Here is a 16,033-nt window from a genome sequence, read left to right as displayed (position 1 = left end):
TCTTTCTTAAAGATAAAATTTATAAACAAGTCACTGTCTGTGTAATGCATCAAATGGATGTTTTTCATATGGTGGGTTAACACTGATGTGATATAGTGGACATGGAGAAAGAGGAAACTAACTAAGATGGATTAACTAAAATTTATCAGATGGAAAGAGAGAATATGGCTGTAATTAAAAAGTAATTATGGCTGTGTTTCTTTAATTCTCCTTGCTTATATTGTAGATTTACATGTCACAGTAAAATAAAGGTAATACATTTTCCCATGCAGGGAGAGGGGGAGTTGGGGGCCCCATGGAGTTTTTTGATCCCAGAATCACCTCTGGGTTGATGGCAAATGAAATGCCTGTTCCTACATACTTTAATAATATCATCTTAATGAAAGGCTTGGCAAATTTAGTGTACAAGTGGCACTGAAATGTGGACAATCAGCTTGCCTCTCCCTGACTGTGTACATCTCACAGCACATGCCTGCTCACATCTGTCCAGCTAATCCAGAAGTGCTTTGCGTTGCTATGTCTTGCTATAGTGGCCTCCAGATTGTTCTTTAATTTTCCTGCAAGTCAGCCTCATTGCAGTTTTTGCCATTTAATTTCAGAAAGAAAAATATGTTCGTACAGTTTGAAGCACTCCTGAGAAAAATCACACTCTTTCTTTGATGTATTTTAAATGGGTAGCTGAGCTAGGTTGTACCTTGAGTATCCCGCATTCGTTTGACTTCCTTGCTGTTCCATTTGGTTCTTGTTATGTATGTTGTGATTGAACTTGAAGTGAAATACACTCTGATCGCAATATACGTGAGAGATCAAATGAGTGATTCTATTTTATCGAAAAAATAATAGTCACATGGTCATGGGCCCTTCAGCATGGCCCTTAACCCCCAGCTCCCTGGGGGCTGCAAGGTGATTGCCTTTTTGTGATGACCCTCAAGCATGATCTCACCTGTATGGAGAGCAAGATAAGACAAAACATAAAGAGAATTTCCACATGGGGGATAAACAGAGGTGGACATTTCAGGTCCAGAAATTAAAAATCCAGACCAAGATTTTGTTCCAACCAACCAGTTGAGCATAAAGAGTCACAGTCACAGAGGACTCAACTGGGTGGTTGAAATGAAATCTTGGTCTGGATTTTTACTTTCTGGACCTGAAGTGTCCGCCTCTGGGAATAATAAAGTGTATCTGTTCTATTCTAAATAAGAATGAATGAAAACACAGACAGAAAGCATTCAAAATAAATTAACTGTATTCAATAAATCAACTGTGGTTATTTTTTTCCAGTACACATTACACATCATGCCATGTTCTCCAAAACAAGTAATCATCCTTATTTTCTATTTTTGTTATATATTTTTTGAAAAACAGTATACAGTACTGGATACATATTCTCTTTAGTCAGTCATTATTCCTACAAATAACAAGCAAAGAGTGAGGATCACATATAATTTTACGCAAAATACACAAGAGAGCAAGACAAGGGGTAAAGTGCCCCAACAAAGGGAAGGGAAGACAAACAGATACGTACATAGAGCATATACCAGCAAAGTCTTAACAAACCGACATGGAGTCAACAGCAAGGAGGTCCATTCAGTTAACTGCCTTTTCACATTGATAATAAGAAATTCATATTCATTTTGTAAAAAAGAATAGTGATAATAATAAAGCTTCAAAAGCGTATAAGGTATACAGTTTACATACTAAGCACAGTCAGTATCAGGTGTTGGATGACAGGCAACAGTAACGCCCCCAGGCAAGTGCGGAGACCGTCTCTCCTGCTTCTCTCCCAGCTGTCATTCCCTGTTCCGGTCGTATGACCTTCAGCCACGCCCTCTACTACAGAAACCAGCAAGCCATTTCTCTTAAGCGGACGCAAAATTGTTGAATCAAGGATGTCGATAAGGGATCATGCTATGGTACCAGAAACTCATGCGTTTACACTTCGGAAGCACAACCGACAGAATGTAGACAATAGAAAGCAATCACACTTTTACACCGATGGCATAGTCTGCACGTTCTGCAGTCATTTTCGGCACGTTTTGAAACAGACAGGACTGTCGTTTTAAAGACGTCACTAAGCTAACCTACTTACCGTTAAATCTCCCCAAACGTATGCCACTATTCTAAACAAGTCGAGACAAAAATACTGTTACAGTGTCCCAGTTTAACTTTATCATGCGTGCATCTCATTTTGCTTTTCTTTCAACACTGTGTATGAGAAACAATGGTTTTCACACTGGGGATAAAATAAGTCTGCCACTGCTTCATTGGGGAACCAAACAGGTGAGCGCTAGGAAAAACTTACATTTATGAAGGTTAAAATGTTTCTTTTTTTCCCATTAGATAATCAAAACTGTAATAGATTGCAGTCACAGACCCCAAAACGTTTGTGTTCTACAGCTTCCTCTGTTTTAAAAGGCAAAATGCTCTCAAACTGAATTTAAAAAGTTATAACAGTCAGCAGGTGTAAGGTAAATGTGCAAAAGTAATTCCTAAAAGTATGACTAACTCAACGCAAACAAGCAAACATCCTTCTTATTGTGAAAATGATCATACAATGGTTAGAATCAAATATAAAATGAACTAGAACATATCGATTTCCTTTTTTTCCCCAAGAAAAAAAATAGAAAAATATCTAAATGTTTATTATTATAACAATAATCTGTATAATTATATACTCTTGCATTGCATGTGGAAATACAAAAGTTCCCTCTTAAATTTTGGAGGGAGAGTAGCGTAAAAGTGTACAAAGTCTTTTAGAGCAGAGCAAATTCATTATCCAAAGGCAGTCATCCGTGATACAGAAGTCCTGTTTCTTTTGATAAAAAACATCCTAACTGAATATCAATAATGAGCTACAACACTAATGAATTGGTTAAATATTATTGAAGCCCATCAGTCTCACACACAGAAACTGATCCATATACAGATAGTAAATATCTATACATATATAGCCATGTAAACATATGTGCATTTAAAGGTTAAAGTACATACTGTACATATATCTATATATTTATTTCCTGCTTATTTAAATGGTATCAAACATTTTGATTACTCATGTGCGAGTTGGATTGCTATAAATCTAAATTTTAAAGATCCAAATTCCAGTTACAAAGTCACAGTTAGACAGACAGACAGACAATTCCGCGATCGTGAGATACACTGAATTTCAAAATTGCTCAAATTAGTTGTATTTCTTGCAATGTCAACACTGATTAGTAAACAGATTCTCAGTATACGACATTTCTACTAAAATAAATAAATAAATAAATAAACAAACAAACAGAAACATCACACAACTTTCATTCTCACTCCCAGTTCTTGTTGGGCATAACACAGACCCGAAGCCAGGAACACCTTTATGTTTCTCTGTCTTTGCTAGAGGTCAGAAGAAGGACACAAATAAGGACGTGTAGAGAACTGTTGCCATAGAAACCATTCTGCGTGTCTATTGATATGAGAGATCCTGGCCCAAACATTTCAGAGCTTGATTTCTGGATTTTGCTGAGTGAGCAACACATTCTGAACACAGCTACTCTTCATTTAGGCCAGAAATACATTTTTCAGCGTTTCTTATATTTTACATTTTTGTGTATAGTCATAATTATTGAATTTTAAAAGGCTTAATTAAGAAAACTTATAAACATCAGAATTTGCATGAAGGACAGTAAATTAAGCTATTGTTCCCTTAACACGTCGGTCTCATAGGCCAAGTTGCGATATACAAACAAATGTTTCTGTTATACTGGAAACCTTTGCCACTGGCTGAATTATTGCACTTTTAAACTTGTGTTTCAGGCATAAGATGCCATCTCACAACACACTATACAAGTTGGCAGCCTATTGCACATTTTCCTTTGTTTCCTGTACCTGCAGAAAACATAACAGTAACAGGAAATACAAATAATACGTACAAGACCCTGGCGGTAGATGACATGATACTCTCCTTATGTTTTTATGAGAATATTATGTTAGCAGGGTCCTAGCAGTAGTCTTAGTCTTTGCCAGTCATCAATCTTTCCACAAAGTTGCTACAGCTAACATTATATTCACATTGTAATAGCTACTTCAGTAAAGCATAGCAATTCAATAAACATAAACAGAAGCCGACAAGGGGAACATTTAAGCACAAACAGATGAGGTAACAGTTATAAGAAACCGTTGGAGGAGTTCCGTTTCAACAGTTGCAGTCAAAACCTCCATCACAGTCATAGACTATGGTGTTACGAAGAACTCGAAGGACTGAATGAATAACTGTGGACAGACGGTGACCCCAAGGATGGAACTTGAATCCGTGTTACGTATCTAAATTCAACCAAATGGAGGGTTTCAAATTACAGTTGCTTTAGATGCTCTTGGATCAGTAAGTGCATCATCTGCCTGGACCAATGGAGAGTGGACATGCTTCATATCGACATAAGCCACAATATAATCTATGCATGTGTCTGACATTCTTAGACCCTTCATAAACGGAACAAATGCTCTTCCTGTGCATATTTTGACTTGAACCATGCAACCACTGTGTTCAACAACTCTGCCATGCATCACTAGCTATCACAATAAAGAGTAAGCTGAATGGTACTTACTTAAGCGATACAAACTAGAGAATTTCACAAAAATGGCATATTTCAGTTGAATGAACAATATTTAACACATTTATTACACATTTCCTTAGCTCCGCAGTGTGACCTTTTAGAATACAAAATCCCCTTCTTAAGTCAGCATGGCCTCTGTCCACTGGACCAAACCCTTTGCTCCCAGCTAATATTTCAATTAGTAAAATAAGTAACATAATTGCATTTCGTTATATTTATTATTAAAGAGGACATAATGCTTCAGATATTGTTCACTTTGTTGGATGGTTTTGTTCTTTTGTTTTTCAGTATCTTTCTGAGGACTGACTCGATGCTGCTGATCACTCACAGAATGAAAACTGATGGAGTGCATGGATCTGCGTCATCATTACACAGACGCTCCCCAAGTTACGACAGTCCGTGTTACGATATTTCAACTTTATGATGGGGAAATGATTTTATTATAAAATAGTCGTTGTGTTAATGATTCATTGTGTATTAATGACGTTGTGTTTGCCAAATTGTTGTACGCTAATGTCTGTTCTAAGCATGTTTTTAAGTTAAGCTAGGCTAGGCTGTGATGTTTGTTAGGTGAGGTGTATTGTATTACAATGCATTTTCGCCTTACGATGTTTTCACCTTACGATAGGTAACCCCATCGTAACCTGGGGGCGGGGCTATATTTCCATATGATGATTTCACTTTTTGGATGGTTGTGGGTCATAAAGAAGGCAGGACAGAATAAGGAAGTATCAGAGGTGATGGAATAAACTCATACAATTAATGGCCTTAGCGCCTAAATAAGATGATTTTATGCGAGAGGAGTGGAATTGTGGGATATATTCACAGTCCCTCTCAGTACAAAGCATGTAGGGTCACTAGCTGTTCTATTTGCTTAGCAAAGGCTCGAAAATTAACCAATTCCTAACAAATCATATGATACTGTAAGGTTGAGACCTTAGGCTAGGAAAGACATTTAAAACTGCCTGAACTTGAGGTTCGTTTGTATTTGGGTTCGTTTGTAATTCTAACAAAAATAACTTGCTGAAATATTTGAACACTTGGTGCAATTGTCCCTTGGGTGTTTTTGAGAGTTAATAATTTACAGGTGCCTGAAAAATATTTATGTACACAGCACCCAGCTGAGCTAGGTTGGACCTTCTCAGTTGGGGTGCAACAAATATAGATATGTCAGGGAAAATGTTACTAACAACCTTGGAAAAGGCTGTCGAAGCTAATTAGAACCTGAAATAGCAAGCTATCGGCTAGCTAGAGTGACACATTATTTCAGTAGGTTTCATTCATATATTCAACCACTTAACCAGTAAAGGTTTGCAAGGAACCATTAGCCAATCCCAGGCAACACAGGGCACAACACCCTGAAGAGGATGCCAGTCCATCACAGGGCACACAAACACACAGTCTCACACAATATGGGCAATTTGGACATGCCTATTCCCATAAGTGTCTGTCTTTGGACACAGGCAGGAAACCGGAGTCCCCAGTGGAAACCTGTGCGATACAGGGAGAGCATGGATACTCTACAGCAAAATTGCTACCTACCAAGCCACCATGCCCCCCGATATATTTCTCGATAGTTTAAAATCTCCAGGATAGCCAGGAATGTGTAGAAATATATCAATAAATATTCAGTGAACCAGTGCAACGGCTGTCACAACCAAGCGAATATTCAGGACTTGCTTCATTTGATGCATTTAAAACTTTCCATAATATAAATTATTTAAGAATATGAAATGCAGAAGAAAAAAGAATTCGGGCATAGGTGTTTAAGATTAAAAAAAAAAGAATACATAAAACATAAATCATATTACTAATATGCCCTATTTTCATTTTAAGTAAAGCACGCCTTTTGACTACCGATAACCATTTGATATGCGTTTGATATGGGTTGAGATCATAAATAGTTCGCTTTTAGGGGACATAGACTTCACCTCAAAATAAACATGCACCATTGTCTCACATAGTAAAAAAAATCTTACTTCTAACAGTTAATCCAAACAACTTTTTCATGTGCATTTTGAACATTACCATGTATGTAATGGTCAGTAGCAGTAGATGACGAGCTTCATATCACAATAGTTATTCATTTATTCCAGTTATCCAATCCCTTAGTTATTTGCTGCTATAGAAACTGCCAATTCAATATTAAACGTGGCAGGTTCTCACACTGCGAATGAAGGAGAATGAAATTCTTCCTGGAGCAAGTCTCTTCAGTTTTGATATTTGCGAAAACAACTCCATTTGGATTACGAAATGGACACTGAATGTTTGGATCAGATACAAAATAAGAAGGCCTCGTCTGCAAAGTATTTTAAATAAAACATCTACAATTAGAGTAGATAGGAAACCTTTGTGTGCGCAGTGGCTTTGAGAAAAAGGAATCTGGAAGTAAGATGACATTTTCCAAGAAAGCCTTGATTAGTAATATCATGTGCCCCATAAAAGCCACAGGTCAAGTCAGCTCTACAGGGTTACAGATTTATTCTAGAAACCTCAGTGGCCCTAAACCAGACACACTCCTACTGCACAGTAATTTCAATCCTGAGCAGTACAAGGTGTCAAACCCTCTGACGCATCTATTTTTTACCTAATCTTCGTCATTTCTCTCTCATTCCAGCTCTTACTTTCAAAACTGGGTACCCATCTTTACTTGTCATGTTACTTTCTCTCTCTCAGCTGATTTCACCACATTTTAAAACCTCTAAAAACCTTTATTCTAAAGATATCATGTCTTCTAATAACTTCTGCTGCTCCTTCTCTGTTACGCAGCATACAAATGTCATCTGTGATTTACGACGTGTACCACAAGTTCATTATTAGTATGACAGTATTCTTATCAATGGACAGGACCATAATCTGTACTGGTGTTGTGCGTGTAAATGTGCGTGCATGTGCGTGCGTGTGTGCGCACATGTGTGTGTGTGTGTGTGTTTTTCATTAAAAGTTCCCCCTAGAAATGGAAGGGCAATAAAATATTATGTTGGGTGCCATGCACAGTCCGGGATTAGCTCTGTTCCCGTAAAGGTAACATGTACCACTTAGTGTGTGCATGGTTTTCTGTTTCGTTTTTTTTTGTTTCCCTGTGCCTTGCTTTTAAAAGCCTTTAATGTGGCAGTAGGCTTCTAAGCTGGAGAAGAGGATGTAGAGGAACCAGAGGCCAAAGAAGAGCAGGCTGGTGAAAAAGCGGGGGAGACGAGGTCCGCCAAGTTCACCGCCGACGGACGGCCGCCGACGGAGGAGCAGCACGCCGAAGGAGATGAAGGCGAAGATGGTGAAGAGGGTGACGGAGAAGGCCAGGGAGCCGGGGTCCACGCGGAAAACCTTCCCCTGCACGTGCCAGTACACGGCCGCCACCGACCACGCCACCCCGATCCCCAGGAAGACGTTGACCGCATTGCTCCCAGTCACGTTACCCACAGACGCATCTGCATACTGGTCCTGTATGGCAGCCACCTTGCTGGCAAAGGTATCTGGAAGAGGGAGAAAAAAATACGCTGTTAGATCTGTACGGCTGGCTGTTAGGCCAGAACTGTGGGCAACGTTCTCCATGATTATACAGTAATCCCTTCACATTCCTGCATTTGTCGTTTGCGTTTTCGGTTATCAGTGAGCTGGCCATGGACGATTAAACAGGAACACTTTTGGAGCTTGTCGAAAAATTGCAGAAATTCGCAGATCACATGTAAGGCGAAAACAGTACTGAAAATGATTTGGATCACATAAAATCCATCCAACCGGGTACCCGGAAGAAACCCCACGACGGCATGGGGAGAACTCCATCCAAACTCCATCAACCATCCAAACTCCACACACATGTGACCCAGACAGAGACTCGAACCTGGGACCCAGAGGTGTGAGCCAACAGTGTTAACCACGGCACCACCATGCTGGCCCCACATCAAATCACATAATATATAACTATTAGTAATACGTGTTTGTGTAAGTACATACTACATCTCAATATGAAGAAGTCTTGCCGCTTTGTCTCCAGGACCAGCCTGACACACGTTAGCTGCCTTTGTGACTGTGAAATCTCACGTTTCTCGCAGTAACTTTTAAACTTTTCACTGCCATTAACATTGCATTTCAATTTCCAAAATGTAGCACTCCCAGTGCGCACAGTAATAACTTTTTTCTTACAGGGGCACAATTTAAATGGTTTGTATATTATATAGAAAGCCCTTGATAGGAAATGACAAAGTAATTTCACATGCAGTGTGTGCAGTGCAGTACTGTTTGTTTAGACATTGGTAATAAACAGACTGTTTATGTCATCGTTCAGGCTAGCAGAATATGTTATGGTTAGAATTTAGGGGTGCCTAGATATTATTCGTAAATTCAAGTCACGTTGGTGGGAATCTGCTGCCCTTAACCCATGTGAATGTGAAGGGGTTACTGTACAATAGTTGCATCTACACCAGTATCACTACAGTAAGAGTAGAGATGTGGGCAACTCACCAGGAATAGATGTTCCCAGGGCCACAAAGACCACAGCAGTGACAGTGTCACGCAGGCCTATAGTGCAGCCAAAATGTGACGCGAGGTCACCGATGATGGCAGTGAGGAAACCAATGACGGAGATGGACACGATGAAGCAGGCCCAGCCGTTCCAGTACTCAGTGGGTGGCACGCAGGCAAACAGAACCTTCCAGAAAACTGTCAGGAAGTGCATGATGTAATCAAAGCAAGAGGGTCGACGCTCCTCTCGCCCTTCCTCATCCTCCTCTCCATCACCTAGAAGAGGGACGCGTTTAATCTTAATCCCATATTTGCTCACATTCAGTGAAAATGCACCTTCATAAATAGGTGAAAAGGCAATTTGATGATTGCATATCATCACCAGGGTCATCAATATTCAATTTAAAAATTGGATTATCAGTATGAGAGTATTAATCTGCATGAATTTTAAAAAGTAAAAAATAAAATTCTAATTCTAATTCTAAACTCTAATTATCGTCATTAGCTATGTCAGAAATATAACATATAAACACTCTATAGAATTTAGTGATTAGTTGTCATTGGAACAGCGAAATATGTTCTCTGCATTTAACCTGCATTTAACCCATATGTGACAATGTGACATAGCAGGGGGGCAGCTAATTCAGCGCCCGGGGAGCAGTGCTTGGGGGTGGTGCCTTGCTCAGGGTACCTCAGTAGTGCCTTGCTGGTCAGGGATTCAAACCTGCCATCTTTCAATCACGTGTGCACTTCCCTAACCATTAAATGTGCCCTTGAGAGGTAAAGTGGGCTATCCCACATTTTTTGACCCCTACCCCCTTTTTTTTAACATTTTCAGTTGGATAAGTTGTTATTATCTAAGTCATACCTCTTTGCTACATGTGATATATATCAATTGTAGGGTATAGGCACACTGATTTTTTTGAAAAAAAAATTCAACTTTGGAGCTCATTTTTGCAAAATTTTGTTTTTGTGGGATAGCCCACTTTACCTCTTTTGACTACCGATAACCATTTGATATAAAAAAAACAGGCATTTAATCTGTATTTCACCAAACTCTCCACCAGGAGGGGCTATAACTATGACTATTCACTCAAAATACCAAGAGGAAATTGCTTGCAAAAAACTTTCTTTATCATGCACAGTCACAGTTCAGTGCATTAAATGGACGTGAGTCTGTGGTAATAGGGCCATTACTGGCAATGGACATCGTTGTTTTTGGTGACATTTAAATAAACCACTGACCTGCACTGACAGTCACGGCTTCGACGAACTGTTCCCGCCAGGAGTGGGTGCCAATCACAAGGGCCAAATTGGTCTTCTTAATAAGCTTGTCCACTGTGCTCTGCCAAACCCAAGAAGGGGACATTACGAGCAGACAAACACTGACAGGATAATGATGGAGGTGGTCGCCTGGCCGAATGATGGGCAGCACAGCATATCACCCACCCTCACCGAAAACGACAAAATCAGGTCTGGAAACAAAATGAACTTTCCAAACTGGATCAAAATCGATTTGTTTGTTTTTTTGCACACAAGCACACAGGAAACAGAGAACAACAAACAAAGGACTAAGGCATATTTTCGCAAATTCCTTTATATCTGAAAATGCACACACCACACCAAATTATATATGTATCCAGGACTCATATCAGACATAAGGCAAAGAAATCTATTCATTTCCAGTGCATCTTTTTTTTTTTACAAAGGAACCATCTTGATTATAAAAATACTACACTGCACCACTCTGATTGGCTGATGGACAAGTCAGAGAGCAGTGGATCCACGTTGGTAAGTGAAATCAGAATCAAGCAGAGAGCACCCAACCCCCCTGTCTAGTCACAGTGGGGGTTTCATGCAGTGGGGGGGGGGGTTGACCTACCGGATTGAGTATGCCATTGGGTGTCATTCCCTGTCGGATCTGACAGTTGAGAAGGTGTTAGTGTGGCTGACAGTTTAAGTATAAGTAGATTTTTGTCATGGTGTCACTGTGTGGTCTATCTGAGAAGCATTCTCACGAGGCCATATATTAAAATATGACAAAGAGGACATTTTATCTGTATATCTTGTATAAAAAAAATTAAAATTATATTGAGTTCTGCATTACCGCTTTCACATACGCATTCTCATACATTCGTGGAAATAAATTAGAATTTAATATACATAATTATAATCCAATAGTATAATGCATGCAATTTGAAAATAGTAATAACTAATTTAATTTTATTATATAATAGGTTACAGTTTAAGAAACTTATTTCTGTATTTATTATATATCATACATCACCTCAAATGTCTGGGGTTCACTGTTTCTGTGTGTGTGCTGAGTGAAGGTTAGTTTTGAGGTGTAGCGTTCTGTAGTACCACTTGTTTTGGGTTTCTGGGACATATGCTATACTATGCTTTACTACTGTCCATGTATAACTGACCCTAAGCAACCTTAATCCCAGTTGTTATACAAGCACACTTTTGGAGCCAGTAACAGGAGGCGCCCATTTCTGAATGACTCCTGTCACATTTTAATGGTTTCCCATCCTGTATTATTTAATACCTACATCTGACATATTGGCTTAAATAGGGATTGCAGCAGTAGCTCGCTACCTTAAACTCGTAAGACTCCTCGATGACCACCTCGAGCCGGCCGTGCTCGCCCAGAACCGGCTTCCCCATCTCAGCGATGCGCCGTGCCTCCATCTCCTCCGTGCTCAGCTCCGCCTCCTGGTCCACTGGCAGGGGAGGTGGGCGAGGAGCAGAGCGATGGAGCGCAGGCACAGGGAGAAGGAGGAGTAGGGGAAAATGAAGAATCAAGGGAACAAATTAATGGACGAAAACAATCAGAGTTTGGATATGGACAAGTGAAAGGAATGATGATAAAGTCAATCAAGACTAAAACCCGAAACAGAACTTTATATCTCTTCAGTCAATCGATAAATATTGTACCATCTTCAAGATTACTGACACTGAATAACAGTTTTAAATATTGATGCCGGTACCTTAATTGGAAACTGTCTCAACTTTTCAAGCTGAAAATGAATCCAATTAGCAGAAGGAAGTGGCAGCTTCACAAAGTGTGAGGCTTGTTATTCAAAAGTCTTCTTGATCAAAATAGCTACAGCCAACACAATGCAAACTATATATTAGTGTGTTAATGACGTGACGATGCTCTCTGGTGTATTTGTTTGTTACTCATTAGCAAATGCTGCCATAAACAGGGAAAGAAGTGGTCCTCAGAGTCAAGCCCCTGCTTGTGCTGATCTGTGAGGGGATGGAAAGGTGATTCGTATCTGCTTGATTGACCAAAGTAGTCTCCAATTATGGAACAACACAACAGCTCCCATCCCGAGTTTTGCATCTCAGATACGTAATGAAGACCTGCTCCTGCCAGAATTTTTCATCCTAGGATATTATTTGTATGCAGGTGTGGGGTGTAAACTAACATCCAGCTGACTTCATAAACACATGGATGTGGTGCTGTTAAATGAATAAGGTTACATGCTATCCAAACTGAAGCGCCTGACCCAGAATGATAGTTATTCTGTAATCACAAACACAAACCAGACCTTCGGATGCATACATTTACATAATCGATGGTAACAGCATATCTAAAGTTTCTGGTCAGTGTTTTGACCCTTAAAACTAAGATCTATGTTAAGGACATCCAGAGATGGATTGGGGGGGATGGAGGAATTCCAGCGTGCCAGCTAGAATATGACGACCATCATAATAACAGGACAAATGTGAGATAAATGGGATTTCCTTTTAAGCTTTGGTGCTGGTGGAGTTAAGTTTCGTTTCATCTTAAAAGGGCCAGGCCCGGATGCGTTCGTGTGTCTGACACTCTATGGCTTGCCTGCTGCGGCCACTTTAAAATATGCTGCAGTACATAATGTGCAACAAATCACAGTTTCATAGTTTAAAGACACAGATTAAACAAACTATAAATAATTCAATAATTAAGCACCGAAATATGCATGATAGACGATTCCTCCCTCCATCTATCAGCAACATCACTTTTATTCCAAATAAACAAGGTGACACTTTTTCAAAAAAATATTCATAAATATATTTCTTTATTTCGTTATTTTATCTAGGGGCATTTTTTTCTTATTTTGTGTGAGTGTAGAGGTTGTTACAGTATTCTGAAGAATCAATCTGTGACGCGGAATAGAAGACTGGATTTAACAAAATCAGAGGTCTCAAACCCTTTCTAAATCACCGTAAGCCTCCACGGGCACAGAAGCGTAAACTAAGCTCCAGTCCACAAAACCCTGCGAGGTGCCCAAAGATCTCATAATATTGCGGACACTCTTGAGTGCCGGAAAATAAAGGGCGATGTACTTCTCTAGTAAACATGCTCAGCCTTACCTTGGTTTAGCAGTAGAGCTGTGATGAGAAAAGACACAAAAAAGAAAAAAACAAAACAAAAAACAAAAACAGATGAGTGTCCACATGCCCAGAAAGTCAGTGCTGTTATTCCAATATCCAAAGTTTTCCCATTCAGATAAATGGATTAACTGATGCATGACAAATGACCAGTTTCACAGCTAAGTATCTAGATGAACTTTTCATAAGAAAAGGATCTTATCAGTACTTTGGCATATGTTAATTAATGATAATAATAAGAAGAATATTAATAATAATAATGAAATCAGGTCACATACAGCTTCAGAACCATCCCTGGTCAGTCTGACACATGAAATTTCATGCATGATGTCAGCAGCACAGACTCATGTGCAAGAACGCCACATGCTGTGATGTCAGGACAGGATGGCAGGGAGACACTGATGTTAATGCGGTGGAATGTGCATGCAGGACATTCTTTCTCTCACTTCAAGTTTCGGGCCCTTTATAAATTCAAATTCAGGAAGGGGATTTTTTTTTTTTATCTCTGACTCAAGGTGACAAATAGAAACACAGGGAGCACAGAAGTGTCAGGAGAGGAACTAGATGTAAATACATCCAGGGAGACCGTACCATTTGTAGCCTGGGAAGAGGGGGGTGTCCCCTCGGATTATTCCAACAAAGTACAGAAAAGTGGACATTTCTCCTTTATTCCAGAGCTGTACATAAAGAGGGTGGTTATTCTTAATCAACAATAGTGAATTTCCCACTCTCTTGATTGTTTACATTCAAGCAGCTGCAATTAAATGGAAAGTCCTGTGGTATTTTCCCCTGGCGTGTCGAGGGAAAGCAAGGCCGGAGTAGGACAGCCAAGACAGATCAGTGTTGTTTCCCATTGCACTTGGCAACCCAGACTGGGCCATTGATAGTAAGGTAGTAAACAAATTCACAGGGTTAGCACTAAAATCATTATTTTAGCACTAATTTCATGGTAGCATTCAGACATTGGCAGATAAAAACCATAATAACCTATAATATGCTACATTTAGCTCAATTAAAAGGAAATGTCCAGTTACTGGGGCTAACTTCAATAGAAAAGCATGAAATTGTAATCCCAGAATTAAAATATTTAACGGCTCGACTACAGAATATGTAGAATATTAGAATGTTACGGACTGTGCATGCAAAACTGAAACACTTTGCATTTGCAGATGTACTCAGGCCTGTGTGGTTCCTGGAGTGGGGCAGGCCCGAGCCTTCATGGACTGATACATGCCAAACATGGTAATGGAAACATAAACCTTTGTGGTAAATTATCGTAAGGCTCAACAACTGAAGAACTGCCTTAGCGTTCTTGTTCCAAGATAAAAGTTCTAGCTACATGCACTGTGTCATGGAAATGAGTATTCGTTATAAAGTAATATTATAAGATCTCCAGGCTTATTCTAACCCAAAACTACAAAATGTGATTGGTAGAATCAAGAGGTAATCAGTCTAGCTAGCTAGGCGTCAAAATAGATAGATAGACAGATAGACAGACAGACAGACAGACAGACAGATAGATAGATAGATAGATAGATAGATAGATAGATAGATAGATAGATAGATAGATAGATAGATAGAATGTTTGCCTTAGATGCAACTACCCTTCATAAATTATTTGTGATGGTATAATTGTCAAGTAGTTGGTATCAAGGCACATCACGTAGCCATTAATTCCACTTCAAACATTTCAAGATGAGAATCCTGGACATTACACACTGTTACTAGAGATTTTTCGGTCATGCCATCTGTCTGTGGTAAACAGGTGTTTAGCAGGGAATGTCTACAATGAAAAATGCTTCATACGTTCCTAAATAGAAACAGAGAGGCTTAGCTCTTGTCCCCTGAGCTATTTGTCTACACCATCTCTAGCTGCCATTTAGCTTAATTTCGACATACTTCTTTTCCCTAAGAGAACCAAAGACGCTGTGCTTGTTTGTCCCTCATATGAGCCAAACATTTATCTCCCACCAGCTAGTCATTTTTCCATCTGGCAGAGCCATCTTGTTCATTAAATATATAATCTTGTTTGACAAACTAAGATGTCTTTGGTGAACGATGACGAACAACAGTTTTGGCCCCATTTACGAAAGAAATCCTTGCAGTCGTTTGCGCAGAGCCAATCAGTCTGTGTGTTGATGTGTATTCTCTCCATGTGCACAATCATCACCAGCATCCCCACTCCTGCAGATCAGGCAGATATATGGTCCACAGCTGCATGGTCCTGAGGATGCCATGTAGGGATAGCTTTACGTGTGGTGTCACATGCTGACCTGAGATCCCTCTCTTCAGCCACCGTGGCTCCTCCAGGACAATGAAAAAATTCTCGTGCTTCTCGTACTCCTCGTCATCCACAATCCGTATCTTCAGAGTTTGGCTGCAAGTATACACGCATGCAGACGAGTAAGAGCGAATCACACACAGACATACAGAGGGGAAATATAGGGGCCAGCATTGTTATATTACCTCTGTATACATGCTGATTTAAATAACGTTCCTGTAACATCTATATACAGGGGAGAACCCATTTCTGTCAAGGTTATTTAATGGTCCTGATCGGAAGCCCACCCGCTGGGTCAGATATCATTCTTACAAATAGT

General features: G+C 39.7%; 1 protein-coding gene across 4 annotated transcripts in view; it reads right to left on the bottom strand.

The window, feature by feature from the left end:
• Positions 1-1,225: 1,225 nt before the first annotated feature.
• Positions 1,226-16,033, bottom strand: part of LOC125711959 (sodium/calcium exchanger 2-like) — a 69,983-nt gene continuing 55,175 nt past the window's right edge. For 3 of the 4 annotated variants that reach the window (XM_048981459.1, XM_048981458.1, XM_048981460.1), the window contains 6 exons: positions 15,707-15,810; positions 13,416-13,433; positions 11,652-11,776; positions 10,296-10,395; positions 9,051-9,326; positions 1,226-8,062 (listed from right to left, as the gene is read on the bottom strand). In XM_048981459.1, the coding sequence (XP_048837416.1) occupies positions 7,686-8,062; positions 9,051-9,326; positions 10,296-10,395; positions 11,652-11,776; positions 13,416-13,433; positions 15,707-15,810 (1,000 nt within the window). In that variant the 3' untranslated portion in view covers positions 1,226-7,685. The remainder of the gene's footprint in view (positions 8,063-9,050; positions 9,327-10,295; positions 10,396-11,651; positions 11,777-13,415; positions 13,434-15,706; positions 15,811-16,033) is intronic. The other variant, XM_048981462.1, reaches the window with a different exon arrangement.

The sequence above is a fragment of the Brienomyrus brachyistius genome, chromosome 17 (assembly GCF_023856365.1).
Source record: "Brienomyrus brachyistius isolate T26 chromosome 17, BBRACH_0.4, whole genome shotgun sequence".
NCBI lineage: Eukaryota > Metazoa > Chordata > Actinopteri > Osteoglossiformes > Mormyridae > Brienomyrus > Brienomyrus brachyistius.
This window is presented reverse-complemented; position numbering and strand designations above follow the sequence as displayed.